This window comes from Phocoena phocoena, chromosome 10 (assembly GCF_963924675.1).
Source record: "Phocoena phocoena chromosome 10, mPhoPho1.1, whole genome shotgun sequence".
Lineage (NCBI taxonomy): Eukaryota > Metazoa > Chordata > Mammalia > Artiodactyla > Phocoenidae > Phocoena > Phocoena phocoena.
Genome location: NC_089228.1, coordinates 36,185,787 through 36,213,076, shown reverse-complemented (window position 1 = coordinate 36,213,076; position 27,290 = coordinate 36,185,787). Strand labels below are relative to the sequence as shown.

Genomic DNA, 27,290 nt, shown 5'->3' with positions numbered 1-27,290 from the left:
GAGGCCTGCACGTGCCCTCAGCAGCTGGAAAGGTAGAGGCAGATGGACCTGATTCAGAGGCTGCCCTCTCCCCCAGGCACCAGAACCCCCCAGAGTTTCTGAATGAAACATGCTGGGCTTGCAGGTACTTGGGGTTGGGGAGTTGTTTGCATCTGCTCCTGAGTGTGCTTCACAACCTCTGAAACACCCCAGGCTTGTGGCTAATGGTGGGCTTGGAGGCTGACGCCAGGAGGAGGGTCCTGGGCCAGGAAGCCCCAAGCTGGGCCCAGGCGTCCATGCAGGGGTCAGTGGCCAGCACCTTCCCTTCCGCCTGCAGGCTGCTGATACGCAGGAGGAAATCCTGGCGGGTTCCTGTGGGGGTGAGCTGGCGGGGCCTCCCGGCTGCTTTTAAAGCGCCCGCCCTCCCTGTCTTGCCTGCCCGCCCTGTGCCTGCTTCCTAGAGCTCATTCTCCACGCCGGCTGCCCCAGTTCTGTCCTGGACAGCGTGCCCGCCAGCCACCACCAGCCATGGCAGGGCCTCGGGACCACCTCCTGCTCTGCCTCCTGGTCCTCTGCCTGGCAGGCTTCAGCTTCATCGGGGGGCAGAAGGTGAGTGTGAGCCGGTCGCGGGGGACATGACATCCGGGCCCTCCCAGCCAGTGGCAGGAGCAGGGAGGGAGTGCTCATGGATCAGGCACGGGGCTGGGGACACACAGGGCAGCTGGTTCTTGTCTGACCTTCTCTGAGCTGGACAGGGGGCTGGGCTCTTGTGCCCACCTCCCCAGGCTGAGGTCTGTGTCTCGCTGCTTGGGGTGGCAGGGATGTGTCAGCCTGCACCTGTGTCCGGCTAGCCAGCCGGGGGGTGTGGGCAGCCGTCCCAGGTCTCCCCAGCCTGAGGGTAGGGTATTCAGAGCCAGGCCCATCCCCCTGCCCGGACTGAGGCCCGGTGTCTCTGTGGCCCTGGATTGGGGATGGGAGATGTGATCACCCCCAACCCTCGCAGGGCTGACAAACTGAGAGGCTCACGTGGACCATGTGTAGGCATGCTGGGTGTGTGTGCATGTGTGTGTGCCCAGAGGCAGAATGAGGTCTACTCACCCCCAGTCCCTCTGGGCAAACAGCAGCCAACAATAAGGCCCTCAAGCCTAAGAGCTGCTGTTCAAGTGCACAGCCCTGGGCACACCCAGCATCATCCCCTCAAGCCATCCCAGCCCCTGAGCAGTGGGCCCTGTTATTCTCCGCTTGAGGAAGCCAAAACCCAAGGATGATAGAGACAAGTTGGTCCAACTCCAGAGCCACGCTCCAGACCGCCATCTGCGGTTCCCCCTCTGGCCATGAGGGAGGAGCCGACGGTCCCAGTGTGTGGCTGTCAGGTCCACGTGCACAAGCCCCCTTTGGGATGCCTGTCTGCAGATCCACCCAAGCCCCATAGTAGGGACATTTTCCCAACTGGAGTTTCTGTAAGAGCCTCCCACCCTAGGCCTGGAGACAGAGTCACCTGGCTGGGGCCTGCCTCCAGGTGAAGGACCCTCTCCTGTGAGGCCAAGTTCTCTTGGGGCAGCTGCTAGTGTCCCCAAATCACTAACAGGCAGACTGAGGTCCCGAGAGGAAAAGGACTTGCCCAGGATCCCACTGCCAGGCAGAGCCAGGACAGAGACCCAGGCCCTGTGCTACCCTGGGGCTTGCTCTCATCGGCCTTGTGGTCTGGTGAGGGGCCTCACCAGCTTCAGGGCCAAGTCAGGGTTGGGAACGGGCAGATCTGAGGTTGAAAAAGTGACAGTGATGGTGGAAGAGCCAAGGGTTTCAGGCTGTGCTTCAGGTGGTTCCTGCTCCCTCCCTGCCTCAGTTTCCCCATGTGTACAATGCAAGGGAATTTCGAAGGCCATCTCCTTATGTTCTTGTGACAGGGGTCTATGAGGGGCCTCAGCCTGGGAGTTTTTACTTGTCACAGACCACCTCTAAGTCTGCCTTCTGGGGCTGGGGCTCAGACCTCCTGGGCCAGGGAAGAGGGCCCTGGGGGTTCTTGTCAGGGACGCAGCGACGCTGGCCTCTCACTCACCCTCAGTCCCTCAGCACTACCGGCACCTTGTGTAGCACGAGATCCACTGTAAACATTAGGAAACCGAGGCTCTAAGGGGAAGGGATGACTTCTGGGTCACATAGCTAGTGAGGAGCAGAACTCAAACACAGGAAGGTTCAGGCAGTAGAGGCAGAGAAGGCTTCCTGGAGGACGGGGCTTAGCACCTGTCTATTCAAGTCTTTCACAAGTGCCTCCTCTGCTAGGTGTATGCTGGTGCAGGTGAAGCCTGTGGTCTCAAGCTGGGGTTTGAAGGGAGAGGAGCATTGATCTTGGGCAGGGGGAAGTAGTTTGGGAGGTCCCTTCCCATCTGAGGGAGTTTGGGTTCTGGGCCCTGGACCCCAGCTTGGGGGAACTTCTTCCACCTTCTCACAACAGGCTAACACCTCGTGTCTCCTCAACTTCCCCAGCAGTGTCTCTATGGGATGCAGACATTGCAAAATCAGTTCTGGATTAGGACAGGGAGGGGAGCAGCACCCGCCTGGCTCAGACGGGTCCCGAGGTGCCCTAGGGAAGAAGGGAATCTGATTCAGCACTCGGCTGGAATCCAGCCTCACTCCACCCAACGGGACCAGTGGCGAGATTGTCGGCTGGGGCTGATGCTCCTTCCACGCCACCAGGCAGAGGGGGCCTGCATGCCCACTTCCGGTGAGGTCCCAGAGAGAAGTGTGACTTGTCCGCTGGTTTATCCATCCAGCACACAGTTACAGATGCAACAGCTCGTGAATGAGTGTCCACCCCACCACCAGCCACAAGGCTCCAGCTTCCTCCCGTGCTTGTGACTCACCCCCCACTTGACAGGACCGCCCCCTCTGCCCAAGAGTGAGGACAGTGCTCTCTCACTGCCCCTGAGCCCTTATCCAGGGCTGCTCTGAGAACTGGTCCCTGGGCCATTGCGCTGATGCTGGCAGCTGTGTCTGGCTGGCCAGGTGGCCCTCAGGGGAGCCCACCACCTGCAGAGCCTTTGCCCTGAGCCAGCAGCTGCCTGGCCCTGAAATTACCCAACTTCCTAGTCGCTCCCTGGCTCAGCAAAGACCGAGCCTCAGGCTGGGGAATGAGACCACAACATCCAGCCCCACAGCTCGGGCTGAGGCCGCCTGCATCAACTTCCCTCTTTGCAGACCACAGAGGCAGGAGCGGAAAAGGCCAAATCACAGCAGCTGGGAGAGGCCCTGAGACCTTCATGTACACCAGAAAGTACTGAGGCACTATTTCTCCTTTTCTCTGGCTTTGAGAGCCACACATCAGTGATGTGTTCTAGGAAAGAGATGTTCTGGGTTTACTCCCTTTTGGAGCACATTGTGTTCAGCACTTTTTTCTTTTTTTTTAACATCTTTATTGGGGTATAATTGCTTTACAAGGGTGTGTTAGTTTCTGCTTTATAACAAAGTGAATCAGCTATACATTTCAGCACTTTTTAAGATGAGAACTTCTCAGCTTCTCTAGGCCATGCCCCCCCAAGCCCCTGAAAGCTCTCCTCATCAAAATGCACTTTGCTGTGGTCTTTTCTCCCATTGACAACCAAGAGTTTAGCTTCCATTTCTCCAGGGCCAGTGCTGTAGGTTATTGGGACTTTGTTGCCATAATGGTAGCCCCACTGATGGTGGATTTGGGGGAGGTGTGACAGGCCAGCGAGTGGACTGCAGGCCCAGGGCTTTCTTGGCTCTCAGGTGACCATCTCTTCTCCTGCCCCCACCTCTGTTCTCCATGCAGCAGCCAGAGGGCCCATTTAAAACATAAACGAGTCCTGGGTCTGCTCTGGACTCTACCTCCCCTCACTGGCCTGGCCTGGCCTGGCCCCAGCCCCTCTCCAGCCTCCTCTCTGCCTGTCTCTGTGTGTCTCTGCCTCATCACACATGGCTGTTTGCTTCTTCCCACTTCGTGACTTTTGCCTCTCCTGTCCCCTCTGCTAGGAGCAGTGACCCTGACCAATTTTCATGCATCCTTCAGGTCCCAACTCAATTGTCACCTCCCCAGGAAGCCACCTGGGCCTCCAGCCTGGGTCTTCTCAGTTCTCTCACTCCCAGCACTGCCCATCCAGTGATGGGCAGTGGACCCCTGGGTCCCGGCTGGCGTGTGGGGCTGTGGGCCAGGCCTGGACCAGGGCTCAGGGAATGTGACTGCTTGGCCCAAACTCAGACCCCCTCCCACACGCCTGCTCACACGGGCTGGCCTCGGGCATGGGTCTGGCTGCTGGGTCTCTGACCGCAGGGCACCAGAGAGGGCCCTGGGCTGGCCGAGGGGGTCATTTGGGAGTGAGGTGGGGACGTGCTCAGAGCAGAGTGACAACTGGAGGGCCAGCCCCATGGCGCATGGCTGAAGCTCTCATCCTGCCTGTGTCCAGGGGATGGAGGATGGCGTCAACCGTGTTCTCCTCCCCAACAGTGTCAGCCTGTCATTTAGTGTTTATGTTTAAATGAAAGGGTGAATGAGCACTAGCTTGAGAGTCTAGGTTAAAGTTCCTGGGTGGCTACAGGCGAGGGCCACCCTTCTGGGGTTCAGCTTCCTCCTTTGAATCACCCAGGGTGGAACAAGAGGGCCACAGAAGGCAGAGACCCTGAGGCTTCTGGGTGTGCCTCCAGGCCCCCGGGCAGAGGCAGAGGTGTGTGGCTGTGGACATAGAGACACACTGTGGCAGGGACAGCCTGTGACAGGCCGGTTTCCCCCACACTCAGGGCCTTCCCTGTTCTCACTGCCTCCCCAATGAACAGGTGGGAAACCAGGGCCTGGAGAGGGGTGCTAGGCCTCGCTGTGATCAAGGGTCAGGGCTGTGTGCAGGGTTCAGGTCCCTCACTCCAAACCCTCCCCCATGCCCAGGTACAGTCCAGACGCTGCGACATGAAGACCAGGTTTGTCACTCACATACCCTGCACCCCGTGCCCTGCCATCAAGAAGCGGGTGTGTCCCTCGGGCTGGCTTCGGGAGTTCCCGGAGAAGATCTCACAGGACTGCCGGTGCGGACCCCCACTCCACCCTTGCTTGCTTCCAGGGGTATCCTGTGGGATGGCAGGGGACCAGGAGGGCCTGGCAGGCCTGGGGAGTGAGGGCAGGGACTCATTCATCCACATGTCTGTTGGCCCCTCCATTGGGACAGAGATAAGCAGGGAGGAAGGAGTAAGAATGCAGGGCAAGTGCTGTTTATTGAGCATCTACTATGGACCAGGCCCTGTGTTCAGCTCAGGGCCAGGCGAGAAGGGGTCGGGGGACCAAGAGTAACAGAACCCAGTGTGGGGAGGCTGGGCTGGAGGCTGCTGGGGGAGCCCCTCCCATCACCCTGCCCATCCTTGGTCCCCAGGTACGAGGTCCAGCTGGGGGACTCTTTGTTGTCTGTGAGCGGCTGCAGCATGGAGTGCTCGAAGGATGTGGTGCAGAAGGCCTGCTGCCCTGGCTACTGGGGGTCCCAATGCTATGGTATGGGGGAGGGTCCCAGCCTTGCTCCTCATGCTTCAACCCGCCTGCCTTCCCCTTCAACTGGCTCATTTAATGGACAGCTGGGCCTCTTGGCTCTGGCTGCCCCAGGGGAGGGACCAAGTCTGGGGCTGCCCAGAGCTGCTGGGGTCAGGTAAATTGAGAGTTCTTGGGGCAGAGCTGAGTTCTGGGGGGGGGGGGGTGGTCCACAGAGTGCCCTGGGGGTGCTGAGACCCCATGCAACAGCCACGGGACCTGCCTGGATGGCATAGACAGGAACGGGACCTGCGTGTGCCAGGTAAGGGCCCGGTGGGGCTGGGGTGGGGGGCAGTGGAGGGGCTGCACTGACTTGGTGCCTCCCTCTGCCAGGAAAACTTCAGTGGCTCAGCCTGCCAGGAGTGTAGGGACCCCAACCGCTTCGGCCCTGACTGCCAGTCAGGTGAGTGCTGGCCAGGCAGGGGGCGGGGCCGATGTCCACTTGGGGGCCAGTGGGGACCTGGTCCCTACAGCCAGCCCCTACGAGACTCCCTCCCAGCTGCTCAGCCTCACACATCCCTTATAGGAACATGAGCTTTGCTTTATTACACCTCTAGCTCCTGCACATGTTGTTCTTGAAGGCCTCCTCTAGGAAGCCTTCCTTGAACCTCCTAGCTAGCACAGGTGCCTGCCCTGGGCTCCCACCACCCCTCTGGTCCTGCACCACAATTCTGTATTTTTGAGGTTGTGCCTGTTGGAGCTGAGTTCTGGAGATGCAGAGGGCAGGGACTCGACGTCCCTGTGTGCCCCTGGCTGAGGCTGGGGTCCCACCTGTCTGTGTGTATCCCTCCCAGTCTGCAGCTGTGTGCATGGCGTGTGCCGCCATGGGCCACTCGGGGATGGAAGCTGCCTGTGCTTTGCTGGATTCACTGGACCCCACTGTGACCAAGGTGAGCAGCTGCTGGGGTAGCCAGTCTTTAGTGGCCAGAGCAGGAAAGGCTGACTGGGTGAAGGATGGGGCCTGAGCCTCAGCAGGACCTCTGCCTGCAGCCTCTATCGGGGGAGGGGGTGTCATCTGAAACCTTCACTGCCCAGAGGCCCAGAGAGGATGGGGCCCTGGCCAGGGTCACACAGCAAATTTGGCATAGCATCTTCGCTCCTGTGTTCCTTCCCAACCTGGGACTTTGAGCTGCTGTGATAACTCTCCTTTCTCCACTCAGAGCTCCCGGTCTGCCAGGCCCTGAACTGTCCTCAGAACTCCCAGTGCTCTGCAGAGACCCCTACCTGCAGCTGCCTGCCTGGCCACACCCAGCAGGGCGGCGAATGCCTAGGTAAGTCTGGGATCTAGAGGCTAGGAGCCCCAGCTCAGGGTGAGCATCCTTTTAAACCAGCAAGTACGATCTGGCCTTTTACAGGGAGGGAGAACTCTCCCTGAGGGAGGGAAATAGGGCCTGTCCCCAAGGTCTAGATCAGCCTGTTCACCCCATCCCTGGGCCAACCTGGATAGAGGCTATGGAGGAGATGGGCCTCCTGGGTGCTCGTCTCACTTGGGCTCTTTCCACTGCCCCGGCAGCCCCTGACCCCTGCCAGCCGTCACCCTGCTCCCCAGTTGCCCAGTGCTCTGTGAGCCCCAGGGGGCAGGCACAGTGTCGCTGCCCTGAAAACTACCATGGGGACGGAACGGTATGTCTGCCCCAGGATCCATGCACCACCAACAACGGCGGCTGCCCCAGCAACTCCACCTTATGTCTGTACAAGAGGCCAGGCCAGGTGAGCTGGGGCCCTGGGCTGGGCCTGCCCTGCGGTCCCCCAGCTCGCATGGGCTGCGGGACAATCGCGGGCCTCCTAGGAGCCTAAGCTGCCCCATTTGTTAAATGGGAAGAGAATGACAGCCCGCTTCTGGGCTGGTGGCTGTGAGGACCCAGCAGAGCTCTGTGGGTGTGGCAGATGCCACGGTTCTCACGGATGTGGTGTCGCCCTCCCTCCCCTCCCGGGTGGGCCAGGCTTCCTGCTCATGTAAGCCAGGCCTGGTCAGCACCAACCGCAATGCCTCCGCGGGCTGCTTTGCCTACTGCTTCCCCTACTCCTGTGACCGGTCAGCCACCTGCCAGGTGACCCCTGATGGAAAGACCAGGTGAGCACAGGCACCTTGGGCTGGGCACCAGGGCCAGAGCAGAGAGGGTGGGCTTGGCAGGGGCAAGTTTGTGCCCGTGTGTACCTCAAGGGCTCTCTGGGGTTGGTGGGTGAGGGCCAGGAGGGGGACCTGGCCACACCCCCGCCCTGACCAGTTCTACCCATGCCCCCAGCTGTGTGTGCAAGGACGGCGAGGTGGGAGATGGGCGTGCCTGCTACGGACACCTGCTCCACGAGGTGCAGAAGGCTAGCCAGACGAGCATGACGTTACTGCGGCTGAGAGTCGCCTTTGCCATGCTGGGTGTGTGACGCCCGCCACTCGCCTGAGACCCCGCCCCTTGCACCCAGCATCCTTGGCAGACTCTCCAGAGATGCCTTATTTCTCTGCCCAAGAGCTGTGGAAGCAGAGAATGGACTGTGGTGGGGTGCATGATGGAGGTGGGAGCTACCCCCCCAGATCCTGATGTCCCCATTTACCCTAGATCTAGTCCCAACGCCGCCCCCCCGCACCTCAACTCTCCAAAACCCAGGACTGATGGCTGAGGGCCTCCCAGACCCATTCTGATACACCCTCTCCTGCCCCCAGACCAGGGCTGCCGGGAGATCCTCAGCACATCGGGCCCATTCACCGTGCTGGCACCGTCCATATCCTCTAGGACCATGAACGTGAGCCCCTGCCTATTGAGGAGTGGGCCTCCTCCCTGGACCCTGCCCTAGGCTTCAGGGCCCTGAGAGTGTCCCCAGTGCACACTCTAGGGGTCTGAGGCCTGGGAGGCCTCCTGTCCCCTCGTTGCTTGGGCAACGGTCCCTGAAGAGGACTGCCTGCCCTGCCCTGGGCCCACTCGGCACCCCTGTCCCCTTGTGCCCACAGGCATCCCTTGCCCAGCAGCTCTGCAGACAGCACATCATCGCAGGGCAGCACATGCTGGAGGAGTCAGGGACCCAGCCTACACGCAGGTGGTGGACGCTGGCTGGACAGGAGATCACCATCACTTTCGGCCGCTTCAGGGTAAGCAGGGACCTCAGCCCGGGGACCAGAGGAGTCATAGGTGGGAAACAGCCCGGGAAAAGGTGTGGAGGTGGGACAGAGCCTCAGGACAAGGGGTGGGTGTTTGGAGTCTGAGCCAGAGGTCTCATGTCTCAGCAGAAATACACCTACAAGTACAAAGACCAGCCCCAGCAGACATTCACCATCCACAAGGCCAACTACCCAGCAGCCAATGGCGTCTTCCACGTGGTCACTGCCCTGCGGTGGCAGCCCCCACCAGAGCTCCCAGAGGACCCCAAGGTAAGCTAGTGCCTTCCCCTCCCCCCGCCCTGTGCCCCTGCGTGGCCTCTGACCCGCACTGAGTTCGGAGAGGGGGGCGGGGCAGTTCTGGGCAGGGCTGGAGCAGAGCTCCATCCCCTCTGGGGCCCTCATGCTCATCCCTTCCTACAGAGGACAATCGGCCAGATCCTTGCCTCCACTGAGGCCTTCACCCGGTTTGAAACCATCCTGGAGGTGAGTCTGGGCAAAAGGTCCTCGCCCATCTGATCTTTTGTCCCAGGACCCCTCACTACCCAGAATCTGCCCCACAGCGATCTGGGCTTCTGGAGTAGGACAGGCCTTGGCCCACACCCCAATCCTGGAACCTGCCCGGCAGAATCCTGAGGCTCTGTGGTAGCATGAACCCATTGCCAATGTCACCCACTTACTTTTGGTGGGTGTTCCCTGCAGACCAAGGGCAGCAGGGCCCAGGCAGGATTTAGAGGTAAGGGTTGGCCACAGAACCCCCTGAGACTCCTTCTCACCGCCACAGAACTGTGGGCTGCCCTCCTTCCTGGATGGCCCTGGGCCCTTCACAGTCTTTGCCCCCAGCAATGAGGCAGTGGACGGCTTGCGGGACGGCCGCCTGGTCTACCTCTTCACAGCGGTAAGCTTGTCGGGGAGAAGGGGCCAGGGATATAGGCTCAGAGCCTCTAGCAGCCAAGCCCTCTCGTTCCTGCCAGGGTCTCTCCAAACTGCAGGAGCTGGTGAGGTACCATGTCTATAGCCACGGCCAGGTGAGAGGTCCTCTGGGAGGGTGGCTGGCTTACACCTGCCAATGGGCTGTCAGAGGGCTTGTCTGCAGATTCCGGTCTTCCGGGGGGCCCCTTCTCCCCTCCCCGCCCATCTGGACTCTACAGGACAGAGGAGAGCCTGGGGACCAAGGTGGTAGCTGCGAGTCACCTGGGCAGGACTGGGTGTGGCCCCAAGGTGTGGCTAGTGCCTGGCCTAAGGCCACTCTCTTCTCCACCCCAGCTGACTGTTGAGAAGCTCATCTCCAAGGGCCGGGTCCTCACCATGGCAAATCAGGTCCTGGCTGTGAATATCTCGGAGGAGGTGAGCTCCATGAGCACCAGGGATGGACCGGTGGAGGGGCTGGTGATGACCAGCCAGGTGTCAAGCCTCTTTTGGACCTGGCTTCGTGCTCCGAGCCCTGCGGTGGGCATGCCCTGGTGGAGGGTCATATGGGAGCAGGCACAGATCAAATCCCTCTCCTGGGGCCCAACAAGCTGGGAGGGCTCCAAAGAGGAGGAGGGTGAGCACATGGGCAGGGGGAGGGGCTCCACGTGACAGAAACCATGTGGGTCAGGGTGCAGAGGCTGGAGCGGTTCTGCCAGAGCAAGAGATGTTGCCAGGGAGCGGGTGAAGCGGTGGCTGGCAGGCTGGGCTTCTGACGGTGTGCTGAGTGCAGGGGTGGGGACTGGGCCAAGGATGCATGCTGGGCTCCGCCACAGGGGCGCATCCTGCTGGGACCTGAGGGGGTACCCCTACGGAGAGTGGACGTGCTGGCTGCCAACGGCGTCATCCACATGTTGGAAGGCATCCTGCTGCCCCCGACCATCCTGCCCATCCTGCCCAAGCTCTGCAACGAAGAGCAGCACAAGGTCGTGGCGGTAAGCGCAAGGGACCCCAGCGCTGCTTGGGTCGGGGTCGTCTTCCAAGTTCTCCTCAAATGAGTGGGTGGCTTTGGGGCTCGAGCACAGGCCCCAGTTTTCACCTGGACGCCCCACACCCAGCCCTCAGTAGTCCTCCTGATGGTCCCTTTGCCGTCACTCACGCATCTACAGCCCTATTCCCAGCCTCCCTGCCCAAATCTGTGATGCTCTCACACTGAGGTCTCCCGCTGCGGGGCCTTTGCCCTTGCTCTTCCCTCTGCCTGGAACACCATCCTCTGGCCCTCCTGTGGTGACTCTCATACCTCAGGCCTTGGCTGAGTGCCTCTTTCTTAGGGTTTGCTAAATAAACCATGACTAACCCTTTTCCCTTCCTCCCCCTACCCTGCCTAGGGCTCCTGTGTGGACTGCCAAGCCCTGAACACCAGCATGTGCCCCCCCAACAGCGTGAAGCTGGTGAGCATCCCTTGGCCCAGCTCTCAGGGCTGACTCCTGAGTGCCCCGTGAGGTTTCTGCCCTGGGTCAGGGTGGGGAAGTGGGGCTGGGAGGCTCAGCTGGACCTGGAGGCTCAGCCCCACTGACAGGGGAGGTGCCGGGCCCAGGGGGCCAAGGTCCCTCGACCAGGGCTGCCTGGTGAAGGGGGCCGGCCCAAGACCCCTGCCTGCTGACCAGCCTGGCACGGCCCACCCAGGACATCTCCCCTGAGGAGTGTGTCTACATCCATGACCCTACTGGGCTGAACGTCCTGAAGAAGGGCTGCGCCCACTACTGCAATCAGACCATCCTGGTGAGCCTGGGCATGGGGCACTTGCTCCCTAGGGATCTGGGACACTTGCTTCTCCTCTGAAGCCCCCAGGCTGGGGCTGGGTGGTCTGCCATCCTCAGAGAGCTGTGCTGCATCCTAATGGTGGAAAAGGTGTCACAGAGGGGCCTCGCCCACCCGCTTGCTCTAGACATGGCACCAGGGAGCAGAAGCAACCTGGGCCAGGGGGTCGACGTGGCTCCTGACGGACCCTCAGATGTGTTCTCTCTTACAGAAACCTGGCTGCTGCAAAGGGTTTTTTGGGCCTGACTGTGTGCAGTGTCCTGGGGGCTTCTCCAACCCCTGCTATGGCAAAGGCAACGTGAGTCCCCTCCTGCCCTGGAGTGAGGGGTGGGGGAGATAGGGGCTCCTTTCTGAGTTGGCTGGTGACTGGCTGTATGTCTGAGCAAAGCCTGCCTCTCTCTGGTATTGGGTTCTTCACATCGAGGCAGTGGAAGTTGGACCAAATTATGTTTATTTTAATTAGAATCAATTAATTAGATTGTTACATCTATTTTCATAAGGGCTATTTGTCAATAGTTTTTTTTGTGTGTTGTATTTTTGCCATTTTGTAATATCATGATTGCTTTAGCACCTGGCTATGGAGGAGCACAGGAGTTATGTGTTTCTAGGTTAAGCAGAAGTCACCCATGAAGCTTCCAGGGCCAGGTGCCTTTTAGGGGCTAGTTCTTTGGCAGCATCAGTGAGTTGGAAGGTCTCTTCCAGCAGGAGGTCTTCTAGGGGGAGCAGGAGCTCACAGCCTGTGGAGAGAAGGGATGTTAGGGAAGAGAATGTGGACAATCCCCTCCCCGTGACTGCTCTTGCCTCCTGCCCACCCCCAGTGCAGTGATGGGGTCCAGGGCAGTGGGGCCTGCCTCTGCTTCCCAGACTACAAGGGCATCGCCTGCCACATCTGCTCCAACCCAAACAAGCATGGAGACCAGTGCCGGCAAGGTGGGTGATCCTGGCCTAGGCCACCTGCCAGGGAGAAAAAGGGTCACTTGGAAGTGGGACTGGGGACTCCCAAGAAGGGAAATAGAACCTCAGGAAGAAGGGTTCAGTCCAGAGGTTATGGAGAAGGTTTTGGAAACACAAGAGTAGATGTCTCTTTTACCCATGCCTGGAAGAGAGCCACAGTTTAACCTAAAGCATGCAAGATTTAGGTCAGACATACAGAAGAACTTTCCGATGGTGGTGTTGGGAGCAGGGCAGCTAGAATAGGGTGACTGAAAGCAATGAATGCCCCCCTCTCATTTCTTCCTCCCTCCCGAGTCTGGGATGACCTGATTTTGACCCTGCAGTCAAATCTATTCCGGCTGCCCCATTCCCAGCATTGCCCAACTGCATCCTGGCTCCCAGCCAGCCCTGCCTCAGCCTCAGTTTCCCTGCTCCATCTCCTCCCTGCAGACTGCGGCTGTGTCCACGGTCTATGTGACAACCGTCCAGGCAGTGGGGGGGTGTGCCAGCGTGGCACATGTGCCCCAGGCTTCAGTGGCCGCTTCTGCAACGAGTCCACAGGGAACTGTGGGCCCACAGAACAGGCCCAGCAGTGCCACCCGCATGCCCGCTGCGTTAACCAGGGGGATGTTGCCAGGTGAGGACGTGCGCTTCCTCTCTGCTGCGTCTGTGACTGCACTTGTCAGTTTGCTCACAGCTTTCAGAGGCTTACTGGAGGCTCCTCATTCACCATCTCCCACCCCCAGGTGTCTCTGTCTCGATGGCTTTGAGGGTGATGGCTTCTCCTGCACACCCAGCAACCCCTGCTCTCGCCCAGACCGTGGCGGATGCTCGGAGAATGTGAGTCTGGCCCTTTCCTTGAAGTCCTGACCCACGGGCTCGAGGTGGGACTCCCTTGCCCTCAGCCTGCCACCCTGCAGCCCTGAGTCATTTATCCGTGGCTCTCACAGGCTGAGTGTGTCCCTGGGGCCCCAGGCACCCACCACTGCACGTGCCACAAGGGCTGGAGTGGGGACGGTCGTGTCTGCGTGGCCATCGACGAGTGTGAGCTGGATGTACGAGGCGGCTGCCATGCTGACGCCCTCTGCAGCTATGTGGGACCCGGGCAGGTGAGGCTTGGCCGGCCTCGAGAGAGCAGGGTGGGGGTCTCCATCCTGGGGGACTCTTCCCCCTAGCCCATCTTACTCTAGCAGTGTCTAAGAACTCAAGCTCAGGGTCTCAAACCTCAGACGCAAATGAGAATCCAGTTCTGAAATGTTGAGTTGTACAATCTGGAAGCAGTGGACGGGTGCTGGAAGCAATGCGAAGGTTGCAGTAGTTTTAAAGGAAGGCGTGTTCGAGTGCCGGTCCAAGGCAGCATTTTCCAAGTCAGAAGACTGTGGCTCCTGTGTCTCAGGGATGAGGACTCTCATAACCGAGAACCAATGAGTTCTCTGCTCTTACGGGCCACTGGGGCCATTGCCTTCTGACAGTTAGCTGATTCACCCACTCACTGGTTTCCCACATGTCACTAGGCACTTGTTACATGCTAGTTGCTGTTCTAGATTTAGGAATTCAGTATTGAGCAAAGCAAGAAGAGACAGCTGCCCAAAGTGAGTGACATCCCCAAGTTTTTAGACTCATGGAAATCCAGCTCTTGGAGTTTTGGAGTCTCAGACTCCAGTCACAGGATCTCAGAATCTGGAATCTTCCACGTGAAGCACGTCAGGCCTGGTGAGCCGGAGGACTGGCTGGCATTGAAGAATCTAATATGCAAGTTGGGAGGCCAGGCCTGGCTGCTTCAGGGTCAGCCTCTGTGTGGCCCAGGCTTATGCAGGGATCCATGGGGCTCCCTGACTCCTGCCCCATGATTATCTGGACCACCAGCCGTGGGACCTCAGCAGTGACACTCAGATGGGCCTGAGAGCTGGAGCTGCGAACTCCATCAGGAGCTTTAAAGTTCAGAACTGAGGGTGGAATAAGCAGTTGCAGATGCCCCCATCGTGCAAAGAAGGGCAACTGAGATCCGGAGAGTCTCACTAGTCACTCACCTGAGGTGTGGACAAGCCCAAGGACACTGGCATTTAGCGGGAAGGATCAGAGCAGCCAAGCAGAGTGGCGGGGTTGGAGGGGGATCCGAGTGGCCGTCCCTGGGGCTGGTCTTGGTAAAGCCTGCCCACTCATCACACACTGCAGACATCAACAGCCTGGCTGGGCCCAGGCCTGAGAGCAGAGAGGCCCCGAGGCTCCTGGATGCCCCCCTGCCAATGCCGTCACTTCCTCAGATTCTTCCTGAGAGCCAGTCTCCCCTCAGGGCCTCAACCTCTGCATCTAGAACATGGACCTCCAAGGGTGGGGCTGGGAAAAGCTCCTCTGGGGTCTAAGCAGACCACCCCAGGGGAGAGTGCCCATCGGGAGCTGAGCTGTGGAGGAGGAAAGGGTTTCATGCTTCTGGTGAGATGAGGCTCTCTGCTCCCCAACCTCTCCAGAGCCAGTGCACCTGCAAGCTGGGATTCGCGGGGGACGGCTACGTGTGCAGTCCCATTGACCCCTGCCGGGCAGGCAACGGTGGCTGCCATGACCTGGTGAGGGGGTGAGGGGCTCCAGGCCCGGGGGAGGCTTCAGGGGTAGGCCTTGGCCGCAGCAGTGTCCCTGTCTCTGGTCAGGATTGGGATCTTTCTCAACCTGAAGTCCAAACCCTGTCACCTGCTTGCCCACGGAACAGAGCTTTCACCCTCCTTATAAAGATCCCAGCCCCTGCCCTCACCACCCTTGTCCTGTGCTCCCAGCGCCACACCTTCAGCCTGGCTAGCTCCTCCTGCCCTCAGCTCAGGCCTCGCCTGGAGGTCCGGGGCCTCCCTGATGCTCCCACAGCCCTGGACTTCCCTGACCCATCTGCCAGGATGGGTTGGGGTAGCTCACGTCACATGCTCACTGGCTTGGAGAGCAGGGCCAGGCACACCAAAGGAGCGGCTTGAATACAGACTGGATAGAGGGAGAGACAGATGGTAGGGATGCGTAGCTGGACAGGAGGACAGCAGGAGGATGGGCCAGAGTGAGCGGAGAGATGGAGGGTGCGTGCTGTCCAGCTTGCCCTATGGGTGCTGAGTCTCTCTGCCCTCCAACCCCAGGCCACCTGCCGGGCAGTGGGAGGAGGTCAGCGGGTCTGCACATGCCCCCCTGGCTACGGGGGTGATGGCTTCAGCTGCTACGGAGACATCTTGCAGGTGAGTGGTTTCCTGTGCTCGGGGAGGAGTCCTCTTGTGTAATCCGGGGGTGGGGCCGCACTCAGGGTCATGGAGGGAGGGGGCTCAAGTCTATCCCTAGACTGGTGACTTCAGCTTTTTCCCTCCCCTCAGGAGCTGGAGGCAAATGCCCACTTCTCCATCTTCTACCAGTGGATCAAGGTAGGATTGGATGGAATGCTGGGCTTGGGGACTCAGATCCAGGAGGCCACATAACAGCTCTAAGAGCTGGAGGTGGGGGGCAGGCCTGGAGGCTGGGGGAAGTGATCTCAAGGTGGTGGCTGCCTTCATCACTCCTCCTGTCCCCCCCCACCCCCCGACACCATGTGCACAGGGGGCTGGCATCACTCTTCCTGCTGACAGCCGAGTCACAGCCCTGGTGCCCTCGGAGTCTGCCATCCGTAGGCTGAGCCCTGAGGACCAGGCCTTCTGGCTGCAGCCGAGGATGCTACCGCAACTGGTCAGGTGGGCTGCCACGTCTGGGCTCTGGGAGGGGGCTTTTGTGTGAGACACAGCCCCTCCCCAGAGGTCCTCAACCTGGCATGTGTCCACACTTTGGGGTGGAGCCCAGTTCCAGGGGTCTCTGTAGGTTACACTAACCCGGTTCCATGGCCCCCGTGAACTGTGCCCTCTCAGGGCCCATTTTCTCCAGGGCGCCCTGTCTGAGGAGGAGCTGGCCCGGCTGGATGGGCAGAGTGTAGCCACCCTGAGCCCCACCGCACGCTGGGAGATTCACAACATCAGTGGGGTACGTGGTGAACTTTGGGCAGAAGAGGGGACCATACAGGGAAGGGGGGGCCTCGAGTGGCTATAGGCTTCCCAGCCCAGGGTCCCCGGCGATACGACTGGGTCCCCTTGCTAGGCCCAGGGCTGAGCTCAGAGGATGTGCTCAGAACACATTTGCTGCTGGGTGGTGTCTTTGGGCCATAGTGACGGCCCTGCCAGGGCTTATCTATCTGTTCATCTTTGTCTGCGTGTGCACACCTGGCCCCCTCATGTATGTGCCCTAGTGAGGGTCTGTGTGCCCATCTGGTAGGTCCTGAGTCTGAGGGTGTCCAGGCCAGGTTAGGTGCCTTGTGCCCAGCAGCCTCTCTGTTGGTGCTACACGCACTCTTAAGTGTCTACCTGTCTACCCTGAGCTCTGCCTGTTGCCTTCCAGAGGGTCTGGGTGCAGAATGCCAGCATGGACGTGGCTGACCTCCTTGCCACCAATGGTGTCCTACATGTCCTCAGTCAGGTATGGCTGGAGGGGGTGTGTGTGCAGGGAACCTTCTAGTCATACCAAGAGGCAAGGTGGTGGCAAGGTGACCAGCTCTCATGCTCCGTGCCAGGTCTTACTGCCTCCGAGAGGGGATGTGCTGGGGGGGCAGGGGTTGCTGCAGCAGCTGGACTCAGTGCCTGCCTTCCGTCTCTTCCGGGAGCTGCTGCAGGTAAGGGCAGCAGGAGTGGGGAGTCCTGGATGGGGGCACCCTCCCCCAGGGTCAGGACTGAGGGCAAGAAGGCCCACCGCTGATGCCTGCACCCACCCCTAGCGCCACAGGCTGGTACCCCAGATTGAGGCTGCCACCGCCTACACCATCTTCGTGCCAACCAACCACTCTCTGGAGGCCCAGGCCAACAGCAGTGGCCTGGTGAGATCACCGGGACAGGGGCCACTGAGGGGGGTGGGTGAGCCTCCCATCCCACGACAAGGACACAGCGGGCGGGACGCACCGTCCCGGGCGCTCTGGAGTCCTGGAGCCCCTGAGCCTCTCCTTCTCCCTCCAGGACTTGGACGTAGTGCGACACCATGTGATCCTGGGGGAGGCGCTTTCCACAGAGGCCCTGCGCAGGGGCGGACACCGCAACTCCCTCCTGGGCCCCACGCACTGGCTTGTCTTCTACAACCATAGCGGCCAGGTTGGTGGTGGGGTGGGGGAAGCACAGGAGGCCCTGCCCTGGGCACCCTGCTCTTGAACACCCCTTTTCTTTGGAGTTCCCCCACCTGGGTACCTCAGCCTCTGGTCCAGAGACTTCCCATCCTGGGAGACCCCCAGTCCACAGAGCTACCCCAGCCCTGGAGCGCCTCCCTGGCCTGCAGCCCCTGAGGGGAGGGTGGGGATGGGGTGGGGGGTGTTCAGCCTCCTGCCCTAACCCCCAGCCCGAGGTGAACCACGTGCCGCTGGAAGGCCCTGTGCTGGAGGCCCCTGGCCGCTCACTGTTTGGCCTGTCCGGGGTCCTGACGGTGGGCTCAAGCCGCTGCCTGCACAGCCACGCAGAGGCCCTGCGGGTAAGAGGCTGGGGCCTGGGGAGCGCAGAGGGGCAGTTAAGAGCCGGAGGCTCTGGCTGGCCTGGCCGGTGGGAGGGACACTTGGTCAGGGGTGGGAGAGCTGTTAGCCCGCCCCAGAGGAGGGAAGGTGGGTTTGGAGCCCCCGCCTCGGGACTGCCTGACACTCTGCCCTCCTTCCCTTCAGGAGAAATGTGTAAATTGCACCCGGAAATTCCGGTGCACTCAAGGCTACCAGCTGGAGGTGAGGCAGGGCCCAGCACATTCCGACCCTGCTTCACCTGCTCTCACTGTGCCCAAGGTGTCCGAGCTCCCCGGGCCCAGCTCTGCTCACCCAGGCATGGGAACCTGGAGCAGCGTGGGCTGCTTGGCTCTCCTGCCAGAGGCCAGGAGGCCTGGGTCCAGGTCTGCCCAGAGGAGGCCTCACTCAGACTGGCAACCTGAGGCCAGTGACCCTCGGGCTGCCAGTCCTGCCTACCTTCTCCTCCTCAGGTCTATCTGTCGTGGTCCTTCCTTGACCCTTTTGCTATCCTGCTTACCTGTCTCACCCACTGACACCTGCAATCTGTCTGTCTCCCCATTCACTGCCTTGCCCCTACCTAAGCCACTGCCTGAGTCCTCCTGCTTGTCCCTATTTCCAGGACACCCCCAAGAAGAGCTGTGTCTACCGGTCTGGCTACTCCTTCTCCCGGGGCTGTTCTTACACGTGTGCCAAGAAGATCCAGGTTTGCCCTGAAGCAACCCCCAGCCCCAAGCCTTTGACCAGAGAGGAGGAGGTGGGAGTGGGGGCCCAGGGCAGGAGCCTGGGATTAGGCTTCAAAGGCAGAGGCAGGGCTAGGACTATGACGAAGCCAGGGAAGCAAAGGCCTGGCGGAAGGGGGAGAGAGGTCTGAGGTCAGAGGGGCCAGTGTTTGTCTCTGTAGCTTTGCCTCCAGGGAGTGGGGTTGGGGAGAGAGAGAAAGGGGCTCAGCCTAGAACTGACACCAGCAACCAAGCCCTGGGGGCAGCAAAGGGGCGGGCTCTGCCCCTCTCCGTGGAGTCCGGTGTGGCCTTTCCGTCCTTGAGTCCGTTTCCTCACCCCTGCCATGGAGAGGCTTGTAGAAGGCAGTCTCCATTTCTCTGGGTCTGACAGAGGGTCCGCTTCCTCTGTGGCTCTGTGGCCCCAAGATGCCCTTCCCCCGACCCCCGCCGTTTCCCTGCCCCCTGACGTCTGTCCTGGCCTGTGCCGGGCCTCTCCTTGTGCCCCCTCCCACAGGTGCCTGACTGCTGCCCTGGCTTCTTCGGCACACTGTGTGAGCCGTGCCCGGGGGGTCTGGGTGGTGTGTGCTCGGGCCACGGGCAGTGTCAGGACAGGCTCCTGGGCAGTGGGGAGTGCCGCTGCCACGAGGGCTTCCACGGAACGGCCTGTGAGATGTGTGAGCTGGGCCGCTACGGGCCCAACTGCACTGGAGGTGAGGCCCTGGGGGCGGGCAGGAATGGTGGGAAAGCCGGCCAAGGACAGCGGTCATGGAGACGCCGCAGCAGGGACAGAACAGGCACTGGGTAACTTCTGTCCTGCCTCGTTCCGCTCCCAGTGTGTGACTGTGCCCACGGGCTGTGCCAGGAGGGGCTCCGAGGGGACGGAAGCTGTGTCTGTAACGTGGGTTGGCAGGGCCTCCGCTGTGACCAGAGTGAGGAGTGGCCCCAAGGGGGAGAGGCGGGTGACTCCTGGGGAGGCGGTTCCTGGGTCAGCATGATCAGAACCATCCTCCTACCCCCTAGAAATCACTGGTCCTCAGTGCCCACAGAAGTGTGACCCCAATGCCAAGTGAGTGAGCTCAGCCTGGGGCAGGTGGGCAAGTTGGGGGGGGGGTGGCTAGGGTCAGGGGAGGGACTGGGCAGACATAGACTAAGCTGTTGCCATCCCTCCCAGCTGCGTCCAGGACTTGGCTGCAGCCCCTGCCTGTGTCTGTGCCGCGGGGTACTCGGGCGACGGCATCTACTGTGCAGGTCCAGGCACACCAATGCCCCGAGGCATTTGGGGGTGGATTTCCCCACAGAGCCCTTTCCATGCCCTTTAGGTCCAGTCTCTATCCCTGTCACCTCTTGGGTCTTACCCCTCCCTCCGACCTTTTCCTTTCTCTCATGCCCTCCTCCCCTGTCCCCACTCTGTCCCATGCCCACTGCTCACAACTCTGGGATCATCTACCCCTAGTGGTGGACCCTTGTGCCCATGACCATGGGGGCTGCTCCCCCCACGCCAACTGCACCAATGTGGCACCTGGTCAGCGGACATGCACCTGCCTGGATGGCTACACGGGTGATGGGCAGCTGTGCCAGGGTGAGGCTGGGGTCCGCCACCAGGGGTCTGGCTTCAGTGGCATGAGTGAGACTAGGAAGGGCTGAGGGGCACACACAGGTGTGAGCCTGAGGGTGCTGAGAGAGTAGGGGATGAGCACCTCAACAGACAGATGAATGGAGGGGCCGCCTAGGGCCAGCCCTCATCCCAATGTCTTTTCCCCCAGAAGTTAACGGCTGTCTCATCCACCACGGGGGCTGCCACATGCACGCCGAATGTATCCCCACCGGCCCCCAGCAGGTCAGCACAAGAGAGCTGGACACTGGGGCTGTGCCATTCCCTCATAGGGTGTGGCCCTCCTCAGACCAGGCCCAGGGAGGGGTGCTCCTTCTGTCCAGGGCGCTGGCCCACTCTAGGGTACCAGCAGCCCCACTGATTAGGATTTGGGACAGGTCTCCTGCAGCTGCCGCGAGGGTTACAGTGGGGACGGCATCCGGACTTGTGTGCTCCTGGACCCCTGCTCCCAGGTCAGGCCCCCAAGTCGCACCCAGTTCCACAGGGGGAGGGGACTGGGGCCGGAACCAGCCTTCCTCACCCCCAGCAGGGTCCTGAGTTCTTCTGAAGGGTGAGCCACCTGCGCTCTGACTGAGGGGTCAAGGTCAAGTCAGACTGATTAGTAGGAAACAGGGCCTTGGGTGTTGGCCAGGGAACTTCATGGCCCCTTCCCCAGAGCTGGTTGGGGCAGCAGTCCTGGGAGTCACTGATGCCTCTCTTTTCTGTCCCTGCCTCAGAACAATGGAGGCTGCAGCCCCTATGCTGTGTGCAAAAGCACAGGGGATGGCCAGAGGATGTGTACCTGTGATGCAGTCCACACTGTGGGTGATGGCTTCACCTGCCGTGCCCGAGTCGGCCTGGTAATGATGCCCAAGTAGGACCCCTGACCGAGCCTTGGCAATGCCCCCCATGGGCCTGACCCGTGATATTGGTTAAGACCCCAAATTTGATCCTGATCCTGGCCCTGACCAGGACTTGAGCCTGACCCCTGACTCCACCTAGGCATGACCGAGTTATGATCCATGAAACCAATCCTGATCCCACAGATCAGGAAAGCACAGACCACCCTGGCTTTCCTTTCCTCATCTCTACCCTGGCCAGACCTTGGGCTCTAGGTGCTGGGGCAGGCACCAGCCCTGAATGGAGGCCAACCACAATCTGAGCTGATCCTTGTCTCCCCTGATCCAGGAGCTCCTTCGGGACAAGCATGCCTCATTCTTCAGCCTCCATCTCCTGGTGAGTAACCAGCTGGCCTGCACATCCTTGGTCCAGCTTGGGCCTCTCTGACCTGCAAATCCCACCTGTCTCTGGGCCATGATATTCTCATTTGGTCAGAGGGCAGGCTGGTTTGGTTTCTGAGTCTGTGTCTCTCCCAGAAAATCAGTGGAAACCTCGAGTTGGTCCCAGGTTGCCCTTCTTCCACCCAAGCTGTTTCCCTCTCCCCCCAGGAATACAAGGAGCTCAAGGGGGATGGGCCTTTCACAATCTTTGTGCCGCATGCAGACCTAATGACCAACCTGTCGCAGGTAACTCAGCCCCTGGAGCAAGGCTGGGGATTCTGGGGGGTGGGCGCTGCCTGGGCAGAGGTGGAAGTCAGGGCACCCTTGTGCCCTCATGACTCCCACTCCAGGATGAGCTGGCCCGGATTCGTGCCAATCGCCAGCTTGTGTTCCGCTATCACGTGGCTGGTTGCCGGCAGCTGCGAAGCCAAGAGCTGCTAGAGGAGGGCTATGCCACCACACTCTCCGGGCACCCGCTGCGCTTCAGTGAGAGGGAGGTGAGCCCAGGTCCTGGTCCCCGACATGGACTGTCCACAGACCAAGGACTCAGCTGCTTTCAAGGCCCGCACCTATGCTCTGTCCCCATGCTTTTAAGACCCTCTCACCTTCCCAGGGCCAGGGCGGCTTTAATGAGAGGGAGATGAGTCTGTTCCCGGACCCCACCTACTACCCGGGGCCAGTCCTGGGCTCAGGACTTCTGAGCTTGGCCCTGTGTCTGCACGGCTCCCACCAGCCAAGTCCGGTGGTTGTTTCCCTGGGTGGCTGTTTCCCTGGGCTGGAGGCAAGACCCACCCTCAGCCTCGACCCCGCCTACTTCCTGCTCCAAGACTCACCCAACCCAGGCTCTGCTCCCACCTCAGGCCCCACCACAGCTCCCTGAGCACCCCACTAATTGGCTTTATTCAATCCCGGCCCCACCCCCAGGGCAACATATACATCAATGACTTCGCGCGCATGGTGAGCAGCGACCACGAGGCTGTGAACGGTGTCTTGCATTTCATCGACCGTGTTCTGCTGCCACCTGAAGCGCTGCACTGGGAGCCTGACGTTGCCCCGATTCCGCAGGTATGACCTGGGTGCGGGTGGGGAGCTGGAAGGCAGGCGCCCAGGGGCCTGGGATCCTCCCTCCCCTCCTGACCTCACTGTTCACTGAGCGCCTGTCCCCAGAGAAACTTCACCGCTGCTGCGGAGAGCTTCGGTTACAAGATCTTCAGTGGCCTTGTGACGGTACTGCTCCTGTGTGTGAGCCTTTCAGTGTGTGTATATGCGGGCGACTGTCAACGTGTGTGCTCACCTCTGTGCACAGGGACGTATTTGTGGGCATGAGCATCCCAGTGAGCACAAGGGTGTGCTTATTTGTGCCCACATACTTGACAACTTGTATGTATGTCCGTGTCTGTTGGCCTGCGATGGCTACAGAGGAATGTGGCTGGTGGGAAGGTCACCTGGGTCCCTGGAGCCCCTCCATCTGCCCACCGTCCTCTGACGGGACTGTCACACCTCTATCCTACCAGATGGCTGGCCTGCTGCCCCTGCTTCGAGATTCATTCCATAGGCCCTTCACAATGCTGTGGCCCACAGACTCCGCCCTGCAAGCCTTGCCTCCCGATCGCCAGGTCTGGCTATACCATAAAGACCACCGTGACAAGCTGGCAGCCATTGTGCGGGGCCACGTGATCCGCAACGTCGAGGTGGGTGCACTCCCAGACCTTGGTCCCCACTGCCTGCCACTGAGCCTGCCCTCCCAGCTCCAACTGTGGCTCCATCTGCTCAGGCCTTGGCATCTGACCTGCCCAACCTGGGCCCACTGCGCACCATGCATGGGACCCCCATCTCCTTCTCCTGCAGCCGTGCCCGGCCGGTGAGTCTGGGGAGAAAGCTCGAACAAGGGAAGCAGGAGGCAGGGGCCCTGGCACTGGCGGGGGTGGGGCGGGGCGGGGGGGTGCTGCAGTACACCTGTGACCCACCACGTACTCCACATCTTCCGCCTGCAGGGTGAGCTCACGGTGGGAGAGGAGGACGCCCGGATTGTGCAGCGACACCTGCTCTTTGAGGGGGGCCTGGCTTACGGCATCGACCAGCTGCTGGAGCCACCTGGCCTTGGTGCCCGGTGTGACCGCTTTGAGACTCGGCCTCTGTGGCTGGTGAGGGAGCCCACAGGCCAGAGGTGGATAGGCAGGGGCCTAAGCCCACCTGTCCTGTCCACTCACTTGAGCTTGCTTTGTTGGTCTCCCTTCCTTGCAGAAGGTTTGCAGCGTTTGTGGGCTGGAACCACCCTGTCCTGAGGGCTCACGGGAGCAGGTAAGGGGCTGGGAGCCAGGTGGGGGTGGGGGAAGGGCCCAGGGCCTACCAAGCTCAGGTTTGCAGCCCGATTCCTCTTGGCCCAGGGCAGCCCTGAGGCCTGCTGGCGCTACTTCTCAAAGTTCTGGACGTCTCCTCCGCTGCATTCCTTGGCACTGCGCAGTGTTTGGGCCCGGCCCAGCCACTGGGGTCAGCCCCAAGGCCTGGGCAGGGGCTGCTACCGCAACTGTGTCACCACCACCTGGAAGCCCAGCTGCTGCCCTGGTCACTATGGCAGTGAGTGCCGAGGTGAGTGTCCTGAGGCTGGCTTCTCTAGCTCCCAAGGTGGCCAAGGGCATAGTTCTGGCCATTGTGCCTCAGAAAGGGTGTCAGGGTGGTCAGGGGCTGGGGGTGGGGAGTGGATCTTACCAGGTGAGAATGCTCTAAGAGCTGGGGTGGGTGTGTAGATGGTACAGGACCTGGTGGGGTGTGTTGGGGGTCTGGGTGTTCTCCAGGGCGTGGGCAGCTGGGTGGATTGCTGCTTCTGCAAGAGCCTCTGCTGCCGCTGGGTGGCGGATGGACCGTGTGGCTAGGCTGGGGATGCGTGTCTGCGGCTCCTGATGAGCATCCCTGGCCCCACCTCTTCTCCCACCCTAACCCCTAGCTTGCCCTGGGGGTGCCAGCAGCCCCTGTAATGGCCACGGTACGTGTATGGACGGCATGAGCGGCAGCGGGAAGTGTAGGTGCCATTCGAGGTTTGCCGGGATGGCATGTGAACTCTGTGCCCCAGGCGCCTTTGGGCCCCTTTGCCAAGGTAGGCTGTCCTGCCCGACCCTGCTCTATCTTGCTCCCTAATCCACGTGGCCCATGTGCCGCCACCATCCTGCCTGTCCCTCTCCCCAGCCTGCAACTGTACCTCCCATGGCCACTGCGATGAGGGCCTGGGGGGCTCTGGCTCCTGCTTCTGTGATGAGGGCTGGACTGGGCCACACTGTGAGGTGCAGCTGGGTGAGTGGGCCCTGTGCTTGTGCCCACCCTGCACACTTGTATACCTGCACACACCAGTGCATGCCCCAACTGCAGTGAGGTGGAAGGGGGTCTAGGAGGGCAGCCACTAACCTGGATGTGTGGGGTGGGCCCCGGGGGACAGAGCTGCAGCCTGTGTGTGCTCCACCTTGCGCATCCCAGGCCGTGTGCCGCGCTGGCCACAGCTGTGAGTGCAGCCTGGGCTACGAAGGGGATGGCCGCACGTGCACAGGTGAGCAGGAATGTGAGGTGGGAGGCCCCACTCCCCTCCCTTCCTGTCGCCTGGTCCAACCACTCTCTCACTGCCTCCAGTGGTAGACCTGTGCCAGCATGGGCATGGCAGGTGCAGCGAGCATGCCAACTGCAGCCAGGTAGGCACAGTGGTCACCTGCACCTGCCTGCCCGACTATGAGGGTGATGGCTGGAGCTGCCGGGCCCGCAACCCCTGTGAGGATGGCCACCGCGGGGGCTGCAGCGAGCACGCTGACTGCCTGAGCACTGGACCGGTGAGCAGGCGGGCAGCAAAGCAGCTGGGCGGGGGCCCCCCCGATGAGCGGCTGCCCCAGTCCCTGAAGGGCGCCCACCTGCTCTGCTGTCCAGAACACACGGCGCTGTGCGTGCCACGCCGGCTACGTGGGTGATGGACTACAGTGTCTGGAGGAGCCTGAGCCGCCCGTGGACCGCTGCCTGGACCAGCCACCACCCTGTCACGTGGACGCTGTGTGCACTGACCTGCACTTCCAGGGTGTGCTTCCCTGCCCTCTCCCAGCACCCTGGCTTTACCTCGGTGCCGGCCCTCTGACCATTGCATCCCTGCCTTCCACAGAAAAACGAGCCGGTGTCTTCCACCTCCAGGCCCCCAGTGGCTCCTACAGCCTGAATTTCTCACAGGCCGAGGCAGCCTGTGGGGCCCAAGGAGCTGTGCTTGCTTCACTCCCTCAGCTCTCTGCTGCCCAGCAGGTGCGCGGGGCCCAGGAGTCTGGAGCCAAGCCTGTGGGGGCTCCTTAAGTTGGGTCTTGGGTCTCAGCATCTGTTTGTACCCCTACAGCTGGGCCTCCACCTCTGCCTTGTGGGCTGGCTGGCCAATGGCTCGGCTGCCCATCCCGTCGTTTTCCCGGCAGCAGACTGTGGCGATGGTCAGGTGGGCGTGGTCAGTCTGGGTGCCCGGGAGAACCTGTCGGAGCGCTGGGACGCCTACTGCTACCGCATGCAAGGTACAGCCACCCACCACGCCCCGTTCTCTGCCCTGCCTTTTCCCACTGACCCACTAACTCACTGCCTTTCCTGCAGACGTGGCCTGCCGATGCCGTGATGGATTCGTGGGTGATGGGGCCAGCGTGTGCAATGGGAAGCTGCTTGATGTACTGGCCACCACTGCCAACTTCTCTACCTTCTACGGGGTGTGCAGGGGCCCAGGCTCAGGACCGGGGGGTGGTACAGCTGGGATCCCTGTGGAGAGAGCCTACCCACAACCCTGTCCCCACCATCGCAGATGCTACTGGGTTATGCCAATGCCACCCCGAGGGGTCTCGACTTCCTGGACTTCCTGGACGACGAGCTCACCTACAAGACACTCTTCGTCCCTGTCAACGAAGGCTTTATGGACAACCTGGTAAGTAGCAGGGGATGTGGGGAGAGCAGGGCCCAACTCTGCTCCCTCTAGCTGGCCCAGGCCAACAGGCCCTGCTTTGCCCACAGACGCTGAGCGGCCCAGACCTGGAGCTACACGCCTCCAATACCACCTTCCTGAGCACCAATGCCAGCCAGGGTACCTTGCTTCCCGCCCACTCGGGCCTCAGCCTCATCATCAGTGATATGGGCCCTGACAACAGTTCTCGGGCCCCTGTGGTGAGTCTGGAGGCTGCCCCTCCCCTACTGGCCCCAGCCCTCACTCACCCACTGGGCCTGACCCTGGTCTCCTTACAGGTCCCAGGAGCAGTTGTGGTTAGCCACGTCATTGTGTGGGACATCGTGGCCTTCAACGGCATCATCCACACTCTGGCCAGCCCCCTCCTGGCACCCCCACAGCCTGTGAGTTGGCCAGGGGTGGGCAAGGGGTGAGGAGACCGCTCTGGCCAGGTCTCTGATGCTCTCCTCGTTGGCAGCGGGCAGTGGTAGCCCCGGAGGCCCCACCTGTGGCAGCAGGCGCAGGGGCTGTGGTAGCTGCCGCAGCGCTCCTTGGCCTCGTGGCCGGAGCCCTGTACCTTCGTGCCCGAAGCAGGTCCGCAGGCTTTGGCTTCTCTGCCTTCCAGGTAGGCTGGGCTGGAGACTGATGGGGTTGGTGGGGTCTGGGCCCACCGAGCTTGCTTGAGGCCTATCACTACTCACCTCCCTTCCCAGGCGGAAGATGATGCTGCTGATGACTTCTCCCCATGGCAGGAAGGGACGAGCCCAACCCTGGTCTCTGTCCCCAACCCGGTCTTTGGTAGCCATGATGCCTTTTGTGAGCCCTTTGACGTGAGTGCGGGGGCTGGGGGCTTGGGAAAGGGGACCCAGGGGCCTGGTCTCAGTCCAGCCACTAACAAACATACAGTCCTCCCCTCAGGACGCGCTCCTGGAGGACGACTTCCCTGACACCCAGAGGATCCTCGAGGTCAAGTGACGCAGCCAGTGCTGAAGCAGAGGCATGAG

At 61.1% G+C, this 27,290-nt stretch overlaps 1 protein-coding gene across 1 annotated transcript; it reads left to right on the top strand.

Moving 5' to 3' along the window:
- Positions 1-507: 507 nt before the first annotated feature.
- On the top strand, positions 508-27,261 carry STAB1 (stabilin 1). Its single transcript, XM_065886441.1, has 69 exons — positions 508-588; positions 4,874-5,010; positions 5,352-5,467; positions 5,677-5,762; positions 5,834-5,903; positions 6,295-6,390; positions 6,661-6,771; positions 7,014-7,210; positions 7,444-7,574; positions 7,747-7,874; positions 8,160-8,239; positions 8,445-8,582; positions 8,721-8,861; positions 9,012-9,074; positions 9,373-9,486; positions 9,563-9,616; positions 9,855-9,935; positions 10,334-10,492; positions 10,886-10,948; positions 11,184-11,279; positions 11,530-11,616; positions 12,137-12,248; positions 12,702-12,888; positions 12,998-13,091; positions 13,202-13,360; positions 14,720-14,815; positions 15,362-15,457; positions 15,590-15,637; positions 15,810-15,940; positions 16,112-16,223; positions 16,635-16,712; positions 16,807-16,905; positions 17,008-17,106; positions 17,243-17,374; positions 17,616-17,744; positions 17,929-17,985; positions 18,383-18,466; positions 18,997-19,192; positions 19,316-19,411; positions 19,503-19,548; positions 19,654-19,730; positions 19,936-20,061; positions 20,246-20,319; positions 20,472-20,546; positions 20,811-20,933; positions 21,262-21,309; positions 21,522-21,599; positions 21,704-21,850; positions 22,278-22,418; positions 22,521-22,580; positions 22,868-23,044; positions 23,128-23,214; positions 23,348-23,497; positions 23,598-23,654; positions 23,741-23,942; positions 24,298-24,447; positions 24,537-24,641; positions 24,784-24,891; positions 24,972-25,165; positions 25,260-25,404; positions 25,486-25,619; positions 25,708-25,873; positions 25,950-26,059; positions 26,152-26,271; positions 26,358-26,507; positions 26,586-26,690; positions 26,765-26,911; positions 27,000-27,116; positions 27,205-27,261. The coding sequence occupies exons 1-69, from the start codon at positions 508-510 to the stop codon at positions 27,259-27,261; spliced, it is 7,710 nt and encodes a 2,569-aa protein (XP_065742513.1).
- Positions 27,262-27,290: the final 29 nt, after the last annotated feature.